Below are 21,697 nucleotides of genomic sequence, written 5' to 3' on the forward strand. Positions count from 1 at the left end.
TTTATAGTTTATATTATAGTTATATATTATATATAACTCATTGCCTTAATTATGTACAATGATTTCTGAATATATTATCACATGATTTGGCCATCATGATGAGTGAATAAAAATAAAATAAATAATAGTTGCTCTTCCCTTTGATTTCAGGCATTCCAAAGAGTGAACAAACTGTGAGACGCAGTCACCCCACATCAGGTCCTTTGGGGATTTCTGGAACTGCTGAGTCTCATCAGCTTACAAGACCACATCAGAGTCAACAGGATATGAGAATGATGGGAAAACCATTCAGTCAGTATGGTGGAGAGCCACTGGTTACAGGTGGTCTTGAGGAACTTGGAGGTAGCAGTCGTCTTAGTGCTGTTCATGTGTTTCCTACTTCTAACCTTTGGAATATACTGTATAGACTTTTTAAAACGGATACAAATGACAAAATATTTCAAATATTGTGAGGTCAAATGTGTCAGATTTAGATATGTGATTGTCAAGCTTTGACGAATCATGGTAAACAACAGCTGATAAATGATGGGCAAGCAATATTTTGTGTGTCTGTGCTCGGCACCTAAAACTTGGTGCAGTCATTTAAACCATTTAACTCTTGGCTTCTAATTGTTTTTACTCAAAAGAAACATTATCTACATTTTCATGTGCACAAAGGGCAGTATATCTGTGTCAGCTTTCACTGTTCCAATATCATCCTCAGGCCAAGTGGTGGTGCCAGAAGAACTTCGGTTTCCTCATGCCTGCTGTGTGGGCATTGCCTCACAGACCTCCCTCAGCCTCTTCAACCCCTCTGAGAGATGGCAGCAAGTTTCAATCACTGTCACAAGCCTAGCCATTGATGGAGAGAAGGTAAGCTGAGGGTTACGTGTCCAAGAACATACACTATATTGGCAAAAGTATTCACTCACCCATCCAAATAATTAAATTCAGGTGTTACAATCACTTCCACGGCCATAGGTGTATAAATTCAAGCACCTAGGCAAGCAGACTCCTTGTACAAACATTTGTGAAAGAATTGGTCGCTCTCAGGAGCTGAATGAATTCCAGCGAGATACCATGATAGGATGAGACCTGTGCAACAAGTCCAATCGTGAAATATCCTGGCTACTAAATATTCCACAGTGAACGATCAGTGGTATTATAACAAAGAGGAAGTGATTGGCAACTCAGTCACGAAGTGATAGGCCACATAAAATGACAGAGCGGGGACATGGAAATCGGTTTCCATGGCCGAGCAGCTGCATCCAAGCCATACATCACAAAGTGCAATGCAAAGTGTTGGATGCAGTGGTGTAAAGTGCATCGCCACTGGAGTCTAGAGCAGTGGAGGTGAATCATCAGTGACGAATCATGCTTCTCCATCTGGCAATCTGGGTTTGGCGGTTGCCAGGAGAACGGTACTTGTCTGACTGCACTGTGCCAAGTGTATGGTTTGGAGGGGTGATTATGGTGTGGGGTTGTTTTTCAGGGGCTGGGCTTAGCCCATTAGTTCCAGTGAAAGGAACTCTGAATGCTTCAGCATACAAAGACATTTTCGATGATTTCATGCTTCCAACTTTGTGGAAACCATTTAGGGATGGCCCCTTCCTGTTCCGACATGACTGTGCACCAGTGCACAAAGCAAGGTCCATAAAGACATGGATGAGCGAGTTTGTTGTGGAAGAACTTGACAGGCCCACACAGAGTCCTGACCTCAACCCGATAGAAGACCTTTGGGATGAAATTGAGCGGAGACTGTGAGCCAGGCCTTCTCATCCAGCACCAGTGTCTGACCTCACAAATGCGCTACAGGAAGAATGGTCAAAAATTCCCATAAACATACTCCTAAACCTTGTGAAAATCTTGACCAGAAGAGTTTAAGCTATTATAGCTGCAAAGGATGGGCCGACGTCATATTAAACCCTATGGATTAAGAATTGTCACTTCAGTTCATATGTGTGTAAAAGGAGATGAGCAAATACTTTTGACAATATATTTTATCTAATTTAAAGTACAGGATCAGATAAATTGTGTCCAGAATAACCCTAAATTACCAGCTTATGAAGGAAAAGACTGCTCATTGCCCAATAGAATGTGGTTTAACTAACAGCTAAAAAATGCTTATTTAGTTGGTGTCACTCAGTGAAAGATATTCCCACCTATGCTTGAATTTTTCATACCAATTTCTACAGGTGGACAGCTTGCCTTACCAGTGGTTAATGGTGAAGAACAAAACCATTATTGGCCCCAAGAGTACAGAGGAACAAAAAGTGTTGTTCATCCCTCCACAGGCTGGTATCTACCATTGTATCTTCAGTGTTTGCTCCTGGCCTGCATCAGCTGAGACAGAGTTGGCAGCTAGAGCAAATGTCTTTGCCAAAACAGTGGTGCTTGTTGCTATAGCGGAGAACCCTGCACTAGAGGTGAGGACCTCTTGTTTTAGAAAAAATGCATAAAAAATTAAAGTGAAATTAAATACTTGGGTAAAGAGTTATTGAACTGGTTGTTTGAAATTCTAAAAGTGTGTAGTTGTGTTTTCATTTTGTAAGTGAATGACCAATGTGTTCACATTGCGTAGGACAAGATCTTCAAATTAATTTATATTTTCAGATCGAAGTGAGCAAATCTGGTTGTTTGGATTTTGGAGACCTGTCAGGAGGGAGTGCTAAATCTCTTGCTCTTAGACTGCTCAACAGAACTCATGCCACAGTACCCATCCGTCTGGTCATCAGTGCAGTAAGTTTACTTGGTGTATCTTGACTTGATCGTAAAAATTATACATATTATTGAATCTCTCACTCAAGAAGATACGTGCTGATCCATAACAGTGATGCACTTTTTTTTTTAAAGTTTTGTCCTAATGTAAAGTTATGCTATATAGTTTACTTCACACAATGTACTCTGAAAAGTATTCTTAACTGATTTCACAAACCCAGAAAATGCCTGACATAATGCACAGCACCAAGGACAAAAAGCTTACGATTAAATAGACCACCAAAACTTCAGTAAAAATGTAATATTAGTAATATTCAAAGACACTTTCAAGTTTGTTTTCACTTGTTTCCTTTTTATATACACATATATGTATGTATTTTTTTGTTTTGTTTGTTTTTTTTCACTAATGAATATTTCGAGTTCAAAATATCTTTCATTAAGTAACAGATTCTGTGATATATCTGCCAGCACAAGAGAAGTGGATGAGTTGTGCTGCAAAAATAATGTGCTTCATGCAGTATCAGCGTTTACTGATAAATGGCAACAGACCAGATCAACTAAACATAAACAGCACAAGGCATTTTGAATTTATTTGTCAAAAAACTAAATTATTCCCAGTACATCACAAAAATGCTTACGGTGTTGACCTGATGTATCAAACTGTGTGACCTAAGTAGTGTCCAGAAGTGTTTTTAAAAAAAAAAAAAAAAGAATTTTTTATGACGAACTATAGTATACTCGGTCGGTAGGAATTGGTGAACAAGTCAGAGTCAGGACAAACTGTCACCATTGTTTACTTTGACCCATATAGGGTTGGAAGGGTCCTGTTCTGGTTTTCCACAATACTCTCCTGCGAGGGTCCGTTGTTTGTTCAGCTAAGCACTAGCTAGCACTAAGCTATTAATGCATTTACCTAAATTTATGGCACAGGTCTGTGGAAAGAGGGGCTGAGAAAACTCCCCCAAAATGCTTTCGTGGGCAAGGGTTGTTGTAAATTTCTCTTCTTTGATGTAGAAATCCCCCATCTGGTATTTCCACACTGACCATACCCACAAAAGAATGTTGCAGTCATTTAAAGTCTTAAGTTTGTATTAAATTCCACACTTGAATTCACTACAAATAACTAAACCAATGAAGCAAATTGTGGTGTTTATTAACGTATAATATTTCTTTAAGATTTTCCTATCATGGTAACTTAACATTAAATGTGTTTTTTGAAAAATTTCTCTTTTTTTGTCATTTATTCTGTCCTCCTCTTTAAAAGTGGTGCAGCAGAAATGGATTTTTTACAAGCGATCCTTGGTTTGCCTTTTCACCCATTAAAAGCATTGACTTGAATGTTCCTCATCCTGAACTCAATTCTTCCAGAATGCAACAGCATGGCGATGTTTCACCTTCTCCAAGCACCCTGTTGCCATGACGTCTGAGCAGGCTGGACACATGACTCCAGTGTCCTCTCCCTCTGTGATGAATCATGTGATGCATGCCAGCTATGGAGAGGTTAATTGTCAAAATAATTTCAACCTTAATCAACATCTTTATTTATTTATTTAGTAATTTTTCTGTCATGTTGCATGTTTTTTCTCAAAATGACTGAGACTATGTGGTATTCAGGCACAGGATTTTTTAAAAATTAATATGACATGATTGACTGTTTCTCTCAGAATCCAGAAATCTTCACTGTCTGGGTCCATTTCAAGGCCCCCCAGAAGTATACAGCTTCTTCAGGTAATAGGCCCTTTTAGAATACTGTATGCGTCTCATTTAATAATTTAATGAGTCACTTATTTTTTTTTCTATTCTGCAGATGAAGGAAAATTGTATAACAAAATTGAAGGTTATTTTCTGGTTAACTTATTTCTTCAGTTGTTTTTCAGGAGAACTCGGTCCACCTGATGAATACAGTGGTCGGGTGGACATTGAAGTGGACTCTCCAGGCCCAAGTCATGTTATCAGGAGTATTCCCCTCAAGGCCAGGTCTGGAACTGCAAGGGTCCATGCTCCTAAAGATCTGCAGGTAGTGCAGCTTCTGTGTGGATATTATCAGACTGACTGAGTGTATCTTTACATGATTAAGTTTTACCTTTTTGATTTAAGACTTAACGTCAAAGTTAATGTATCTTTGAGACTGGTAAATTTTTCAAATAATGAAATGGATAAACCTCAATGAGCTTGTCCACTATAGTGGTACTGAAAGTACGGTACTGACAAGTACCGTTCTCCTGGCAACCGCCAAACCCAGATCAGCAATACAGTGTAAATGGCAAAATTATTTTTGAGAGTAATACTGGAAAAACCATAAAATGGATTAAGAGACTGATATGAGTTTCTCCTCAGCTCTGTTTTAATTTGTTCCTCTGTAATGAAGAAGGGTGGTATGTGAATCTGATTATTTGATGCAGGGATTTACTGAACAATCACTCTCTTGATTGATGATTTATGCACTTAAGTTGTGTTTGTTTAATCTTCATAAGATGACAACTCTTGTCAGATTTGACTTCTTGGATCAGAATTGTCCAGTTATTGTTACTTCTGTGATGCATGAGCATCTTGAATACGATCAGTGACATTTCAGAAATGTGAGGTTTGGAAAATTGGTGTGACTACAAGGCAGTGCAGATAATGCCATCATCTGTTGAGGCCAATTTACTGCACATGTGGTGAGCACAGTCCTTATGCAGCAGGTCTGCATTACCAACAGTTGTCCTTGTGTTCATCACAGCAGAATATAAAAGAGCTGCAAGTCTGATAACTAAGTGAATTTGAGTATGACTTTCAACCTTGTACAAAATTGCTGTGTGTGCATACACACATAACTTGAGATAATAATCTAACTTTGATTGGTATTCAAACCTTTCTTTGCCATTGTAGAGTTGGCAGTAAGCTGATTTTTGTGCTTCCTTTGTCTAGACTCTCAGCCTTTGTGTTCCAGTGGGCAAATGTACCCAACAGAAGCTGCCATTAAAAAATGCAGGAAACATTGATGTGCAGCTGAAACTGAAGGTAATTTTGACCTATTATTGTATTTGTCTTTATTGTGAGAATGCTGTAAAGCATTGTTTTCCTGTTTCCCTTTATTTTTGTTTTATATATATATATAATTTTTTTATTTATTTTTTAGTTTATTGACTTCTGCATACTTTTATCGATTTTTAATAATTTCGTATCAAAACGTTCAGCTCCTTCAAGAGATTTATGCTATTATTTTTGGTATTTCTCACTTTTATACTTTTTAAAATATTTAACTGTTATTCAAATTTTCAAATGTGAAATGCTTTCAACTTTTCCTCCTCTTTCCAACCAACTACTTCTGCATGCTTTCAGCTAGAGACACCATTGAAACTTGAAATGGGTCACAAGACATTCAGCTATTATCAATTGGTTAAGCTTTTTCAAATATTACACCAATTTAAAAAAAAAAAACAGGTTTCAAAAACATGAACAAAATTTCAACTCTTTCTCCTCTTTTCAAGGCAAGGCAAGTTTATTTGTATAGCACAATTCAACAACAAGATGATTCGAAGTGCTTTACAGAGACATTAAAAGAGTAGAAATAAAAAGCATGATTTCAGATTTAAACAAAATAATAGGAACAATAGATAAGATCAGAGCGATAAAGATAAGATTGAATACAAAATTTAATAAAATATATATAAAAGATAAGATGAAATAAACAAATAAAAATGTAAATGATGATAAAATCAGTAGTTAAAATATGATTACGTTTGAAACTCAAGCTTATTTGGAGCTTTATTCAAATGCAGTTGAAAATGGATGACTTCAACCTGGACTTTAGTACACGGAGTGTTTCAGCTGATCTGAGGCTTTCTGGGAGTTTGTTCCAGACATGTGGAGCATAAAAGCTGAATGCAGCTTCTCCATGTCTGGTTCTGTCTCCAGGATTTTTTTTTAAATGGATCCAGATGACCTGAGGGGTCTGGAAGGTTCATACAGGGTCAAGAGGTCACTGATGTATTTTGGTTCTAGACCATTTAGAGGTTTTTAGACCAGCATCAGAACTTTAAAGTCCAGCCAGTGTAAAGACTTCAGAGCTGGACTGATGTGGTCCACTTTTTTGGTCTTCGTGAGGACTTGAGCATCTGAGTTCTGAATGAGCTCCAGTTGTCTAACTGACTTTTTAGGTAGACCTGTAAAGATGCTGTTACAATAATCAAGCCTACTAAAGATGAATGCATGGACTAGTTTTTCCAGGTCCTGCTGAAACATCAGATCTTTTAACCTTGATATATTCTTAAAGTGATAGTAGGCAGACTTTCTTATTGCCTTAATGTGTTTTTCTAAATTTAGGTCTGAGTTCATCACTACACCCAGATTTCTGGCCTGGTTGGTAGTTTTTAGATTTATAGATTGAAGCTCTGTGGTGACCTTTTAATAGTTTCTCTTTGGCTCCAAAGACGGTTACCTCAGTTTTGTTTTTGTTTAGCTGGAGAAAGTTGTGGCACATCCAGTCATTAATCTCCTGAATGCATTTAACAAGGGCCTCGGTCAGGGTGTTCTGGTCAGGGTGCAGGGTCTCGGTCTTCTGGTGATGGTGTGTGTGTATATATATATATATATATAATCTGCATAGCTATGGTAGTTTATTTTGTTGTTTTTATAATCTGTTTCAGTGGGAGCATGTAGATGTTAAACAGAAGAGGTCCCAGGATGGAACCTTGGGGAACTCCACATTTGATTCTTGTCTGCTCGGATGTAAAGTTACCTATTGACACAAAGTACTTCCTGTTCTCCAAGTATGATCTGAACCAGTTCAGTACAGTTCCGGAAAGACCCGCCCAGTTCTCCACTCATTTGAGTAATATATTGTGGTCAACTGTATCAAAAGCAGCAGTCAGTGAGTCTACGTGGTGAGATTAACTTGATTATAGCTATAGTTGGGTTATGCTCCTTATCTGAGCAAGGGTAATTACCCTTGGATATATGGCGGTGAATGAATCGAATCACTGGCACAAAGCATGCCATACCACAGTACGTTGTACCCATTTCAGCTATCGCTAATAGAGCCACTTCTGGTTGATGTTTTCACCACCAACAACAACAAACTAAGGTATTCGAGAAAGATGGCGAACAAAGAGCAAGATGAAGCTACGTCCCTCTACATTTGTGATGAGTATGGTTATGGCACAAACGCGATGCACAACGGTGCATTCTCCATCGCGTTTATTTATTTCCGATGGCGGGCGACAACAACAGTAATATTGTCTCCTTTGACTTCCGGATGACGATCGCGGGAAAAAATCTCACATGCTGAGTCAGCCCAAAGTTGGCCAGAGTGTTACTCACGTCTTTAGTCCCTTTGTCCTGAGGGTTGTCCATATGGATGTTAAAATCACCAACAATAATTACACAGTCAAAATGAACACAGATCATAGACGGCAGTTCACTGAGGTCATCAAAAAAGTCTGCACAGTATTTGGGGGGGCCTGTAAACATTCAGAAACGGGACTCTGGGTGAGGCCTTCAGCTGTATAGCCATATATTCAAAGGACTGAAAACTTCCAGGATATATCTGCTTACGTTGAAAGGATTATTAAATAAGGTCATTAAATAAGACTGCGACCCCTCCTGCTCACTCTGTTCTCACTTATAAAACTGTAACCAGGAGGGGTCGGCTCAGTGACAACAGCAGCGCTGTTATTTTGGTCTAACCAAGTTTCAGTGAACAACATAAAATCCAGGTGTGCTCAGTGATTAAAATTATTAATTTAGAATGTTTTCCCAACTAGCGATTCGCAGCAGAGTGTGAAGCGGCTGGGATGAGAATCAGCACCTCTAAATCCGAGACTATGGTTCTCAGTCGGAAAAAGCTGGAATGCTCTCTCCGGGTCGAGAATGAGATCATTCCCCAAGTGGAGGAGTTCAAGTATCTCAGGGTCTTGTTCACAAGTGAGGGACGAATGGAGCGTGAGATTGACGGGCGGATCGGTGCAGCGTCTGCAGTGTTGCGGGCTCTGCACTGACCCGTCATTGTGAAGAAGGAACTGAGCCAGAAGGCGAAGCTCTCTATTTACTGGTCACTGAGCCACATTTCTCCTTCTGTCATCTAAAAGTACAGAAATTTTAAAACCTTCTAATAAACAGGGTCCTAGCTTGTCCTGGCAAAAGTCACGACAGTCATAATTGTCGCAGCCCGTACCCTCCACACATCAGACTGCAGAGACGGAACATGATGGCGGTGTGGAGGTACAGGAGGGAGAGAGGCTGGGCTCCGTCGCTTTGGCTGCTCTGGTGGGGGCGAGGTTCGGTGGCGAACTTTTGGCCGCTCTGGTGGGGGGGTTTATGGGGGACAAAAAGGGATTGGGTTGGGGGGTAGATCTGAGCCCAGTGTTGACCTGCTCCATCATCTGCTCAGTGAATTTCAGATGAGAGGAGGAAGGGAGAAAGGGAGGGTGAAGAGCGTGATGACCTGTCAGGGTTTTCAACCTAACTACTTCTGCATACTTTCACCGATTTCTACAATTTTGGTATCTAAACGTTCAGCTGTTTCAGAAGATTCTAGCTTTGACTTTTGGTATTTCTAACTTTTACACTTTTTAAAATATTTAACTTTTAGTTTTTGCTCCTTCTTGTTTTTTGTGAATGAGGAGCCAGCAGAGTGAGCACTGATACCTTCAGCTTTTTCTGATATTCAGCTAATTTCTTTCAAACAAATTCCTTTAACTTTCATACAGTTAAACTTTACCTGAAACTCTAGGAACATCTATCCTCTTTCAGCCAATGTAACTACCAAAGAGTTGACATTTACAGAAGTTCAGCTATGAGCCTCGAACCGAGAGAAACTTTTAAAATTTTCTCACTAACTCCAATGGAAAGTTTGGTCTGACACAGCAGACAGCTTCAACTGTGTTCAATCTGCTGCTGTTTATATATAAAAAATAAAAAAAATAAAAAATCTTTCACTCCATTGAAATAAAAACTACATAACCGTGTTCTTCTAACCCTTCTGGTGCTGACTATCTTCAAATTATTTTCATGGCTTATAGTTTATAGTTTTCTCACAGGAAGTCATAGTATCCTGTAAGGCATCTTCTCCTCCTTGTCCATATCTACTGTGTGAACTTGTTAAGTCGCAGCTGTTTACAAACATTCCTATAACTGTGAGGGCATCACTCTTCCACTCCTCTGCTACATATTACACAGCAGCCATTTTAACTATTACTCACTTGACCTTTCATCTTTTTTATAGAATATTGTGCTAAAAAAAAATTCAACTTTTCTTTTACTACTTTGGTATTTTCAGGTGTCTTCATTACTTAATCTTTGAAGTAAATTGTGAGCCCATTTCATTCCAGCCCATTGTCTCTTTTCTCCAGTTTTCTGCCTTAATCTAGCTCCAGCTCCTTTCAAATACCTTTCAGGCATTTTGAAACTTCGGGAAGTAACTTTCTGCTACATTTTCACATATTTCTGCATTGTTTCTCTTCTTTCTGCTAAATTTTCACTTTTGGTTTTGCATTTCTCTTCTTTTCTTCTTCTCCTTCTGTCGCTTTTAACCCTTCACCTTTGACTACTGAGACTTCTGCATTTTTCAACTCTTTAATCAATTCTTCAGTTCTTCCAATAGTTTGAAATCATTCCACTGTTGTCTTTTAACATTCAAATTCCTTCAACCCTTCATTTCTTCTTCTTTTTTTTTTTTCTTGGCATCTTCAGGTGTCTTCATTACTTCAACGTTGACGTAAAATGTGAGCCCATTTCATTCCAGCCCATTGTTCAAGTCAGCTGCTTTGAATTAAACCATTTCTTTATTTCTTCTCAGTGTGTTTCTCTGTTTCCTATTTAAGATCAGTTTTCTGGTGATCCATTTACCTTTTTCATGACAAATGTGTTGAAATCGTCTTCAGCTGTCACTTCTGCATTTTGAAATTTCAATTTAACGTTCCAAGTAAGCTGGCATATACATTCCATTTAACTATTTTAGAATGACTCAGCAAAAAAAGACTTCTCACTTTTTTCATTTTCCTTTAAATCCTTCTGTTGTTTTTAATCTTTCAACTTCTTCAATTAAGACTTCTGCAGTTTTTTCCAATGGGTTTAAATCATTCCACTGTTGTCATTTCAACTTCAAATTCCTTCAACCAAGACTACAGCAACTGTTTTTTCTGTTAAAATTGAAAGTTTTTCAGCTTTTTAGCATATTCGGCTAACCCCATTCGGCTCATCAGCATTCTCACTGCTGTTTCGCAGGAACAGCTTTTTCTAGTTACATTTGGCTTTCTGTAAGTGTCTGTAGCATTTTGGGCACGGATTGTGGCACATGAATTGGGGAATGATATGGTTTTCAAATGTAATTTTTATTTAATCTTCTTTCTCTCTTTCTTTTTTTAAATTTTTATTCATTTATTTTGTTTTCTTTTTTTTTGTTATTTCTTCCTGCTTCCTGTCCTGTTCCATTCTTTTTTTCTACCTTTTCTCCTTAATATTCAAAACGCCTCTTATTTTTCTGTTTACTTTTTATTCTTCTGTTTACAGAGTAGTGAAGATGGTGATAGTTTTTCTGTGACACCTGATGAGCTGTTCCTGAGAGTGGGAGAGGAGCGCAGCATTGTTGTGTCATTCAAAGCACATGACAACAGACTATGCAGAGAAAGGTAGACAAGCAAGTACGGAGTTAAAAAAGATTCTAATGGGATATAGTTGATTATTTTTGCAATAATCGGATTTAATATTTAAGTCCTGTAAAGAAACAAACCAAACTTTTTCAAATAATGTGTGAGTAAAGCCTTGCACACATTAACACTGGTATTTTCAGTTTTTTTTATGTATATAAAACAGAACACAAGAGCCTCCTTGCACAGGGTTGAAGTTTGCCCAAATTATTGTTCATTCCTGTTTTGATAATCCAAAGGTATTTTGTGTCCTATGCCACATCCCCTTGTCTGCTAAACTTTTCTGAATGCACCGATGGGTGATTTCACAAGAGTTTTCATAGAGACTAGCTGCAAGCAAAGGGACTCACTTTATGACAATAGACAACATTTTTCCTTCATTCTGTATCAACAGTCATCTAATTCTTAATGCCCCAGCAAGGTCTGATTGGGTCTCATGATCCAAAACTGGCCATGTTGCCAGCTGGTTCTGTTGGATTATGTAATCATGACCTCTGTTGGCTAATGTGATGCCTCCATTCTTGAATGCAAGTTGGCATTTAATTAAACAATGTGTAAACATGTAAAAAGTCTTGCTAACGACTTTGGCACCCCCACTATCTTGCTGGTGTCTCTCGTTGCCATGTGACAAAGGGGAAATGGGCTCATTTTCTGATGTCAAACCAAGGAGATGGCAGCACACAATCTGATGTGGCATATCAAGAAAACCTGACTACCCTGTTCACAGGATGTTAAGGATTTTCATTTTCTAGGACAGATGTACATAGAGAATACCAAATGCATAGAAAATCTGCTTTTGTCAAAATTATACATATACACTAAACTTACTGTGATTAATCTTCCCATTTCACAGTCTCCTCACCATCTTGGTGCTCCCATCAGGCCCTCAGTATGAAGTAACATTGAGAGGAGAAGTGGTAGACTCTAGGAAACCTGTCTACGGCCCTCATCTGACCGGTGACGTCCCACCAATCCTCTCTAATAAGCAGTTTGTGGCCTGGGGAGGGGTCACCCTGGGACGAGCTGTGTAGGCAACTTTTCATCTTTTCATTAATTTAACTGCTGCTTGGTTACAGAAACAACTCTTTCTAGGTATCAATTATTCATTGGAAAGATATCAATAAAAAAACTCAAGGCGCAGTGTTCCATTTTATTCTATTAAGGCTTGTATAATGTTATTCATGAGAGGGGACAGTGCGTCTACAGGGAGTTTAGTCCTCAGAAGCTATTTCAACATAATGCACAATTTATTTGTTCTCACTTAATAGAAGTAAATAGTGACACAACATAAAGAAAGTTGAACATACTTTTTATAAATTTGAACCAGGTTCAAGTTTAACTGGATTATTCTACACAAAGACTTTAGTAGAATTACTTCTGTTTTCAAAATGACTTTTTTTTAAGCAGTAATTATTTTGATTTTTACACATAACTTATATGCAGTAACTGCTGTGGCTACTAACCAACAGCATGGTTTTTAGCCAACAGAAGCTGGTGCTAAGGAACAACTCGACCAATGCCACACAGCAACTGCGCTTGCTTATTCGTGGTCAGGACCAGGATTGTTTTCAGGTACATACTATGATTACTGAATGTTGTGTTGTTTCAACATGTTCAAATAAATAACATCACAAGGAAAAAAACAAAGATTGTCATTTTGGTTTTTTTTTTGTTTTTTTTATCAAGGTGATTGTACAGATAAATGCATAGATGGAATTAAGAATGCTTGAGTTTAGTTGTTAACCTTATATTGACTCTTTTGTTTCTCAGCTTCAGAGTATGTTTAGCCTTGAAGAACGTCTCACCCGACATGGAGAACTGTCCATTCGTCCCAGAGAGGATGTGACGGTCCATTTGCTTTTTGCTCCCACAAGAGTAGCTTGCATGTTGGCTAAGCTGGAGATCAAACAGTCTGGGGTCTGGCCTTCACAACCAGGAGTCAAATTCACTGTGAGGATGTTGCTAATTATTATCTGAATAGATTTAATATTATTTTTATTTTTTAAAACCGTCTCTTTTGGTTTTGCAGCTGTCTAATTTTCTACAGCTCTTAAGCTAAAGTTTAATTCAGTCCTTTAATTCTCAGATTCCCCTTTCTGGCTATGGTGGGACCAGCAACATCATCTTAGAGGACCAAAGGAAACGGGCAGATGGCTATGTGGCAACACTGACCAATGTTGCTGTTGGTCGTGTCAGTAAAGTTTGTCTGTGTGTAAGGAACACTGGCTCCAGAGTGGCTTTCATCAAAGCTGTGGCCTTCTCAGATGTACCATCCAGATCAGTTATGGAGCCCAGCGTCATGAGCCTGGCCCCTTCACAATTTGTACTGAAGGAAAGGACACAAGAGGTAAGAGGCTGGCTGCTGCTGATGTTTGTCTTGCTAGTTCAGGAAAAATATCAAGCTGTGTCCAAGTGTGACACAAGAAATGAGAAATAGAAACTATAGCAGTTACGTTGGTGTAGTTTCTCAGTCATTCAGGTCATGGGAATCCTGACAGCTTGAGTAAGGGCACCTGGACTTGACTTGACTTGGTTGTTGAAAATATTTCACCTCTCATCTGAAAGACTACTTCAGTTGAATAACTAGTTGGTGGGGAGTATCGGCTTGTGAGTAGCTGAATGACCGTTCACACTCGTATTACTGACTCAACTGACTGTCGTATGGGTCGTAAGTCATTTTCTCCAGCGAGTTGTTTACCTGCCTGACCAAGCATGTTTTGTTCACGAGATCCAATGTTTGAATTGATGTGAGACCACCTGGGGAGGAGAGTTGAGACTGCAAGGTTCTGTGAAGGTGGTACCTTAGACCACTTTCTCTGTTCAGAGATGCTTTTTCCAGTTTAACATGGATTGTTTCTTTGACTCTTCTCAAACAATCGGTCTTCTCTGTCCAAGATACGTTGCTGTCCTCAGAAGGTAAACTGAGCTGGCTGTGCTATATACTTGCAAAGTGGTAGTTTAGTTTCCCCCTGTATAAAGTTCTTTGGACTCCTTACAACACTGCACATATAATGCCTCTGTTTGTGTTTGGGTGTTTTGTCTTTTGGTTGTGCTAGTGTCTGCCTGAGCGTGTTGTTGGCTTTTAAATATACCAGAATGTCATATTGTCAAAATATCCAAGTTTTTTTTTTTTTTTTTTTTTTTTTTTTTTTTTTAGATACTCCTGCCACACATGGAATTTAAAATATGTTTGTACTATTTTCTCTATTTGTGTTGTTTGATCCAGAAGTCTTGGCTTATTTGATAAAGACCCAGTTAATTCACAGATTTGAAGTGCTTTCTTGAAGTGTTAATGTTCCTTTTGTTGTAGCTTCTGTCTGTGGAAACGGTAATTGAACTTGAAATAGGCCGCAGAACTGGTCAGGGTGAAGCTTTTCCTGTTGTTTAAAGGGTCATCTTACTGCAGCCATTTTCTGATGGCCTCCATAGCTTCTGATACTGGTGTACATATGAAGAGGAAGGTTACATCGAAGAACACATTGCTTTCACTTGTGGTCAGTTTCAGATATTGAAATTCCTTTGCAAAAACTGAAGTTTGGTAGGAAACCTGCCACAACATATACCAGAGGAGCTAAGATTGAGGTGAGGTATTAGACCAATCCTTAACAGCATCAACTTGTTGCCCGAGTGGGACCCCCCCTCCCCTTTGCGTATCCTGAGAACTGCCATGTTCCCCTTGAACCCCCTTATTCTCATTTGTTCATGTCTTTCACATGGCCCTGTTACTGAAATCTTTGTTCTCAGGTGATCACTGTTTTAATGAAGTCCACCGAAAGAGAGCAGAGTCTGTGTCATTCAGCTAATAACCTGCTGGCTACAATCTGTCTGTTTTGTGGAGATGAAGTCTCCAGACAGCAATACAGGAGGTGAGAACTTGCAATATTTAGCTTAGGTTTATAGTTGATCTAATTTGAATTAGACTAATGATTACATATTAAAGTTTGAAGTATGAAGTTACCAAGTCTGGGAGTTAGTTGTGGGTTATTGATAATTAAATCGCAATGGTCATCTGGAAATGCTGTAGAAAAAAAAAGTCTTTATTTCTCAATTTTTTTTAAAATAATGACTTGGTAGCTCTGATTACTTCAGGAATAGTACAAAATAGTAATTTGAATAATTTTTGTTTTTTCTTTCAGATTGCTTGAAACCAAACCAGAAGGTATGCGGAAGGCCCTGTCTGAAAACAGTCTGCTAAAAAACATAGAGTTCAACGAAAAGTTCCTAGGAGAAGAAAGTGTTAAAGAAAGTAAGATGCCAATATCATGCTGCCCAAAATGTCCTTTTTAACTTTAAAACTCTTTATTTTGTGGTGAGTAATCTGCAGTGTTTCCACATTTAATTTTGCTGCTCTGTTGCTTCATTGTTAATAAATTTAAAGCCCAGCAGTTACTACAGTTGCTGATTTATGCAGATTTGATGGCCTGTATTTAGCTCCGTAAAGCTTCTGTTGCCCTTGTCAGATATGCAACATTTTCCATTAATCTGATCTGAGTCTGACCAAATATGTCACTTATCTGTAGCCTATGACCTACCCCAGCGTCCTAATGAGGCCCACATCTTCTACAGCAACATGAGTAGGGTGGTGGTATCATTACTGGGAAGTACAAAGAGCTCAGATTGTGAAGAGATTGAGCATACTAAACTGCTGCAGCACTCTACCATGCCCAGCTTGGAGTCAGAGAGGTAATGCCACCGACATCAGATATCATCAACCTACTGTAATACACAAGGATCAGTTACTTCAAAGTAGCTTTGTAAACATGTGTTTTTCAACTAACACAATTTGGGAAATGTATCAACTTTTTAATTTATATTTTAGATATCCATTTAATTTACTTGTTGCCGCTGTAGAGTTTCTAAGTGGAAAGGGCTATTCTTATTGTTTACATATTCGACAGCTCTGCTTTGTTGGGCTGGAGAGGAAAACCTGGAAGGGTTCTAATTTGATTAGTCTTTAAATAAGTGCATATGAAATCGTATGCATGGCACTGATTCAGCACTGATTTATTTATTTATTTATTTATGGAGTAACCGATTAAAGGCTTGTGGTTTGATTCCTGGATTCCCCAGACCACATATCTAAGTGTCCATGGACAAGACATTCAACCCCACTTTGCCTGTAACACTGACTTGTAAAATGTATGTAAAATCACCTTGAGTGGTCAACTAGACTAGAAAACCATCATATAAGAATTATTTTCCATTTTACCACTTATATTACTGTTCTGCCTAGTAATATCAGAATATGAATTTGGATTTATTTATTCACGCCCTGTTCTCAACATGTTTATACATTACTATTGTATATTGTTTTCACTGAAACAAAATCTCTCCATCCAGCTTATTGCAAAGATTTTTAAAAAAAAATTTTTTTATGCTTTTCTGCTGTGTTGGTCTGGTGTTGTTTTTTTTTTTTCATGCAATTTCTTACAAAATGCAGTTTAATGTTGTGCAATTCTTAGCGGTTTGCTGAATGGCAATATGTCTCTGGATGTGCTGCCAGTGAAGGATTCCCAGGGTTCAGCATTGAGACTTGCAGATCCTTCCTCAAAGGTACTTATAGCTGTTCTTAACAAGTGTTTATTATTGTTGTATTTTTTTTAAAACTGGACAAGAAGACCTTTGTTTCATTTTTTCATTTTGAAATTATTCATCACTTCCTCAGGCTTCAGAACACCTGCACACACCGTCTGAGTCCTGGATCATCCACCCGCAGCAACTTGTTCTTGCAGCTCCCGTCATCAGTGAGTTGTACCAAGATTGTGGAACTGTATCATGAGTGGTATTGGTCAAGTTACTTGCAAATAGTAATTAGTGATTACGTCTCTCTGCTGATTACTTATTTTCAAAAGTAATGAGTTACTTTAATGATTACTTTACTTGGTTACTTTTCAAAAACATGATGCACACCCTGAGTTTGCTATTAACCAATAGACCTTTTAGCCTAATTCTATTTTTTCTGCATATTCCATCATATAGAATTGAATCAAATGAAACAGTCCCTTTTTCCAAACGCCCGTCGCTCTTAAGTCTATTTTCACCTGTTTAGTAGGAGAGGGGCCATGGGAGGTTTGCCCGGTGGAATTGGATGTGGTAACTGCAGTGGTCATGTCAGTGGGGAGATCCGGGGGTTTCTTAATGAGTTTCACATTCCTGTGCTGCCTTGCTGGGTGCTTGCTGAGATTTGAGGTGGAATTTTTTTTGCTGTAGATAAAAAAAATAATGATCCATTCCCACACAGTGTACAACGGATGCTAATGTTTTTGTTACTTTTTACCGAGTCAAACTCAAAGTAATGTCAGTACTTCCAAGCATTAAAAGCTGCATGGTCCTGCTCTCTCCTACGCTCCATGTTATCTGTTGTTGAGCTACACACGCACCGACGTCGCACCGCTCATACATGATTGTCATGAGATACTCTCACAAGCAAAATTTCGGTTTTGTAATGCAGCCTGCTTGCGGGAAAGTAACAGTAATCTAATTACTGTTTTTGCAATTGTAATCCCTTACTTTACTCGTTACTTGAACATAGTAATCCAATTACTGTAAATTATAGACTATAGAGCGCACCTGAATATAAACCGCACCCACTAATTTTAAAAAGAAAATCCATTTTGTACTTGTAAAGGCCGCACTGGATTATAAGCCGGGGGTGTCCACATTGTAATATGAGATATTTGCACAGAAAGATGTTACGCATAAGGATTTTTAAACTTTTAATTAGATGCGTATGGTAACATAAACAAATACATACTACAAATGCTTTTTTTCCCGAACAGTGCCTGTAACACTGATGGGTTTTAACTTAAATATCTATCGGTAATGCACAAATACATGGCATAAATGCTTTTTTCAAACAGTGCCTGTGACACGACTGGTTTATTTATTTAAAAAAAAAAAAAAAGTCATTGATCGCCTTTATTTAAAAGCTGCAGCATATGCATTTCTTTGTTTTCCATGTTGAAGGTGAGTACAAATGACCGATTTACAATAATTTAGTAATGTAACTGTTTGATTTATCGTACAATTTCATTGGACCACTGTGAACTATTCGGTAATTTTATTGGTCTAATGTTACGAGGCAAAATATTTTTGGCGGCATGAAGAGAAGGAAAAAAACATATTAGTCGCACTGTATTATAAGCCGTGGTTCTCAAAGCCTGTGAAAAAAGTAGCGGCTTATAGTCTGGAATTTACGGTACTTCTAACGCGTTACTGCACATCACTGGTCATGAGTGAATTTAGTTTTGATTGTAGTTGATGAAACAACTGGTGATTTTGTTTTGTTTTTAGATGGTCCATCCGCTACCAGCCAGGTTCAGATACGAAACAATACTAACAGAGAGCTGAACTTTGATCTGTCCTGGCCTGCTCACTGCCTCACCATCACACCACAGCATGGACTTATTGAGCCTCAGTAAGAATATCTATTGTGTGGTTTCTAAGAGAGAAAATTCTAGCAAATGTACCTATGAAAATTGCAACAAGTTGAAACAAATATTTAACATGTTTCTTTTGTACAGAGACTGAATTGACCCATCATTTATAATAATAATGTATTTATTATCTAAATACTTGCTACAGTCAAACTGTCATTATAGCTTCTCGTGATAAACATGAACAAAAAAGCCAAATCATGCGACTGTATATATGTGACAAAATTTTTTCAACCCATGTCTTATTTCTTGATTATTTGTTAACCAAGGTGCCACCTGCAAATTTTGATAAGCCCCAACCCCTCGCTAGCTAACAAGTATGCTCTGCTGCCATGGAGTGGACAGATATATGTCCAGTGTGATGGTCAACAGAAGGTATAGAACATTCACTTTTTGTCACCCAAACTTGTACAAAACCTTTTGTTTCAAAAGAAAAATAGTCACATTTTAAATGATCAGTTTGTAACAAATAAACCAGACTGTGTAGTGAGAAAGTGGACACTGTACATCCATGTAAGCAAAATGCAGTCTTGTAGTTTTTGAATATAATCAAGTGCTATGCGCTGTGATACTGGTTCAGTTCATCAAGGTCCAAATACGTCGGGACTTGGCTTTGGATATATCTGCAACCCCAGGAGATGCAACTCTGTCAGCCCTGCCTGTTCAGGACGCTACTCCTGTGCTACCTGTGGCCAGGCTCAGTTCAAAGCCCTTGCTAACTCCACAGCTACAACAGATGCCTCAGGCCTTGGTTGAAATTGGCAACAAGGCCATCATCTTCCCTACCACTCATGCAGGGGAGACATCAGGTATGAAGTTGTCTAAGCACCGGAGTGAAGTTGCTTTTTCTTTCTAACATTAAAACTCTACAGCGAATAAAATAGCCTCGTGTTTGAACACAATAATTGAAATACATAGATTGATTCTTATAGGAATTTATGCTTTATGAGTGTAGAAAAATGTATGTAGGATGCAAAATTAAAAAAGATTAGCGTGTACTCTGCATTAGGATGCTGTGTGTGCGTGCGTGTGTATATGACTGTGGGAGACTCAAGTCTCTTGTACTTCAGAGGCCCAGTTGGAGGTGCAGAATGGGAAAGTGGAAGTGAGGTGGTACTTGTCATCATTCGCTCCTCCATATGTAAAGGTGAGTTTTTTTTCTTCTTTATCTTTTTTTCTGAATTTTATTGTTGTTTTTTTTTTGTTTGTTTTTTTTTCCTTTTTAATATAATTTTCTTTGGAACAGATGTTTTTTTTTTTTTTTTTACTTTAAATTGATTTTTTTCTTGACTTGTTCACACTCATGATCACCAGAGGCCACAGCATGGCAGATATTGTTCTCACTCTGCAAGTGTATGACCTGTCTGAGACCCCAAGTAAGACTTGCACAGAAGCAGTACAACTAAATTAACTAAACACATTAAGGCAATAACAAAGTCAGCCTACTATCACCTTAAGAATATATCAAGGCTAAAAGATCTGATGTCTCAGCAGGACCTGGAAAAACTAGTCCATGCATTCATCTTTAGTAGGCTTGATTATTGTAACAGCATCTTTACAGGTCTGCCTAAAAAGTCAGTTAGACAACTGCAGCTCATCCAGAACTCAGCTGCTCGAGTCCTCACTAAGACCAAGAAAGTGGAGCACATCAGTCCAGCTCTGAAGTCTTTACACTGGCTGCCTGTCCATCAGAGGATAGACTTTAAAGTTCTGATGCTGGTCTATAAAGCTCTGAATGGTCAAGGACCAAAATACATCAGTGACCTCCTGACCCACTATGAACCTTCCAGACCCCTCAGGTCATCTGGATCCGGTTTTTTATCAGTTCCCAGAGTCAAAACCAGACATGGAGAAGCTGCATTCAGCTTCTGTGCTCCACATGTCTGGAACAAACTCCCAGAAAGCCTCAGATCAGCTGAAACACTGTGTATTTAAGTCCAGGTTGAAGACACACCTATTTTCAGCTGCATTTGAATAAGCTTGAGTTTCAAAACGGAATCATGTTTTAACTATTGATTTTATCTTTCATATATATAATTTTTTCTGATTTTATCTATAGTTCTTATTTCCTTCTTTTGTTTAAATTTTAAATCATGCTTTTTATTTCTTCTGTTTTAATGTCTCTGTGAAGCACTTTGAATCACCTTGTTGTTGAATTGTGCTATACAAATAAACTTGCCTTGCCTAAATTACAGTAAATTATATCTCAGCAATTTTAGTTATTTTTCAACTGTGCAATTGTTTTCCTATTCTGTCCTCTTAAACATTAGGAGGGAAAATAGACTTTTCATTACCATTTTAAAACTCTGGCAAATTCTTATGAACACAAAACCCTGCCTTTTTAAAAAAGAAAAAAATGTATGATATGATTGTTGGCTAAAATATTCCCAACACTCCTTAAGTTTACTAACACACATGTTAACACAACAAGCAGTGTTTCCATATACTTGGGTGAGATGAAATGGCAAACGACCTTCATGTCACAAAATAATTTTTTTTTTTCTCTTAATAGTGAAATTAGTAAGTGAATTTCCTTTGGGCTTTGAAATGTGCAACCAAACACAGGTCTAGAAAATAAGCATTTTTATATTTAAAAAAAAAAAACAAAGCAAAACAACAACAAAAAAAACAAGAATGAGGCAGGTCTTGCCACTGCAAACAGAAAACTTTTCAGCAGCCTTTATACCAACTTCAAACAATTTCCTAATTTTCAATGGCATAATTTCCCTATTTTGGAAATGTACCTAAAAATGATGTGCATCCCCCCCTTAAAAAAATTCTATCACTTAAAAAATGTAAAGAATGCTTTGACAAATGATTACCGCATTGGATGCAATTACAGCAGGGTTAACGATGATTAATTTTACATTTCATACTCGTACCATGTGCATTGTATAGTATATGTCCAAAGCACTGGAGTTTGAGAGGAGGGGA

General features: G+C 38.1%; 1 protein-coding gene across 2 annotated transcripts in view; it reads left to right on the plus strand.

Moving 5' to 3' along the window:
* The window catches only part of cep192 (centrosomal protein 192), a 43,968-nt gene that overhangs the window by 15,988 nt on the left and 6,283 nt on the right, over nt 1-21,697 (plus strand). For both annotated transcript variants that reach the window (XM_072394945.1, XM_072394946.1), the window contains exons 25-46: nt 151-342; nt 704-852; nt 2,175-2,405; nt 2,593-2,718; nt 4,066-4,197; nt 4,362-4,425; nt 4,575-4,714; nt 5,608-5,700; nt 11,191-11,309; nt 12,181-12,354; nt 12,809-12,899; nt 13,098-13,277; nt 13,414-13,674; nt 15,072-15,193; nt 15,464-15,573; nt 15,848-16,010; nt 16,790-16,880; nt 16,993-17,071; nt 18,621-18,744; nt 19,033-19,138; nt 19,344-19,572; nt 19,834-19,910. In XM_072394945.1, coding sequence (XP_072251046.1) covers nt 151-342; nt 704-852; nt 2,175-2,405; nt 2,593-2,718; nt 4,066-4,197; nt 4,362-4,425; nt 4,575-4,714; nt 5,608-5,700; nt 11,191-11,309; nt 12,181-12,354; nt 12,809-12,899; nt 13,098-13,277; nt 13,414-13,674; nt 15,072-15,193; nt 15,464-15,573; nt 15,848-16,010; nt 16,790-16,880; nt 16,993-17,071; nt 18,621-18,744; nt 19,033-19,138; nt 19,344-19,572; nt 19,834-19,910 — 3,053 coding nt within the window. The remainder of the gene's footprint in view (nt 1-150; nt 343-703; nt 853-2,174; nt 2,406-2,592; nt 2,719-4,065; nt 4,198-4,361; nt 4,426-4,574; nt 4,715-5,607; nt 5,701-11,190; nt 11,310-12,180; nt 12,355-12,808; nt 12,900-13,097; nt 13,278-13,413; nt 13,675-15,071; nt 15,194-15,463; nt 15,574-15,847; nt 16,011-16,789; nt 16,881-16,992; nt 17,072-18,620; nt 18,745-19,032; nt 19,139-19,343; nt 19,573-19,833; nt 19,911-21,697) is intronic.

Source organism: Leuresthes tenuis, unplaced genomic scaffold, assembly GCF_036924035.1.
Source record: "Leuresthes tenuis unplaced genomic scaffold, fLeuTen1.0.hap1 SCAF_10, whole genome shotgun sequence".
Lineage (NCBI taxonomy): Eukaryota > Metazoa > Chordata > Actinopteri > Atheriniformes > Atherinopsidae > Leuresthes > Leuresthes tenuis.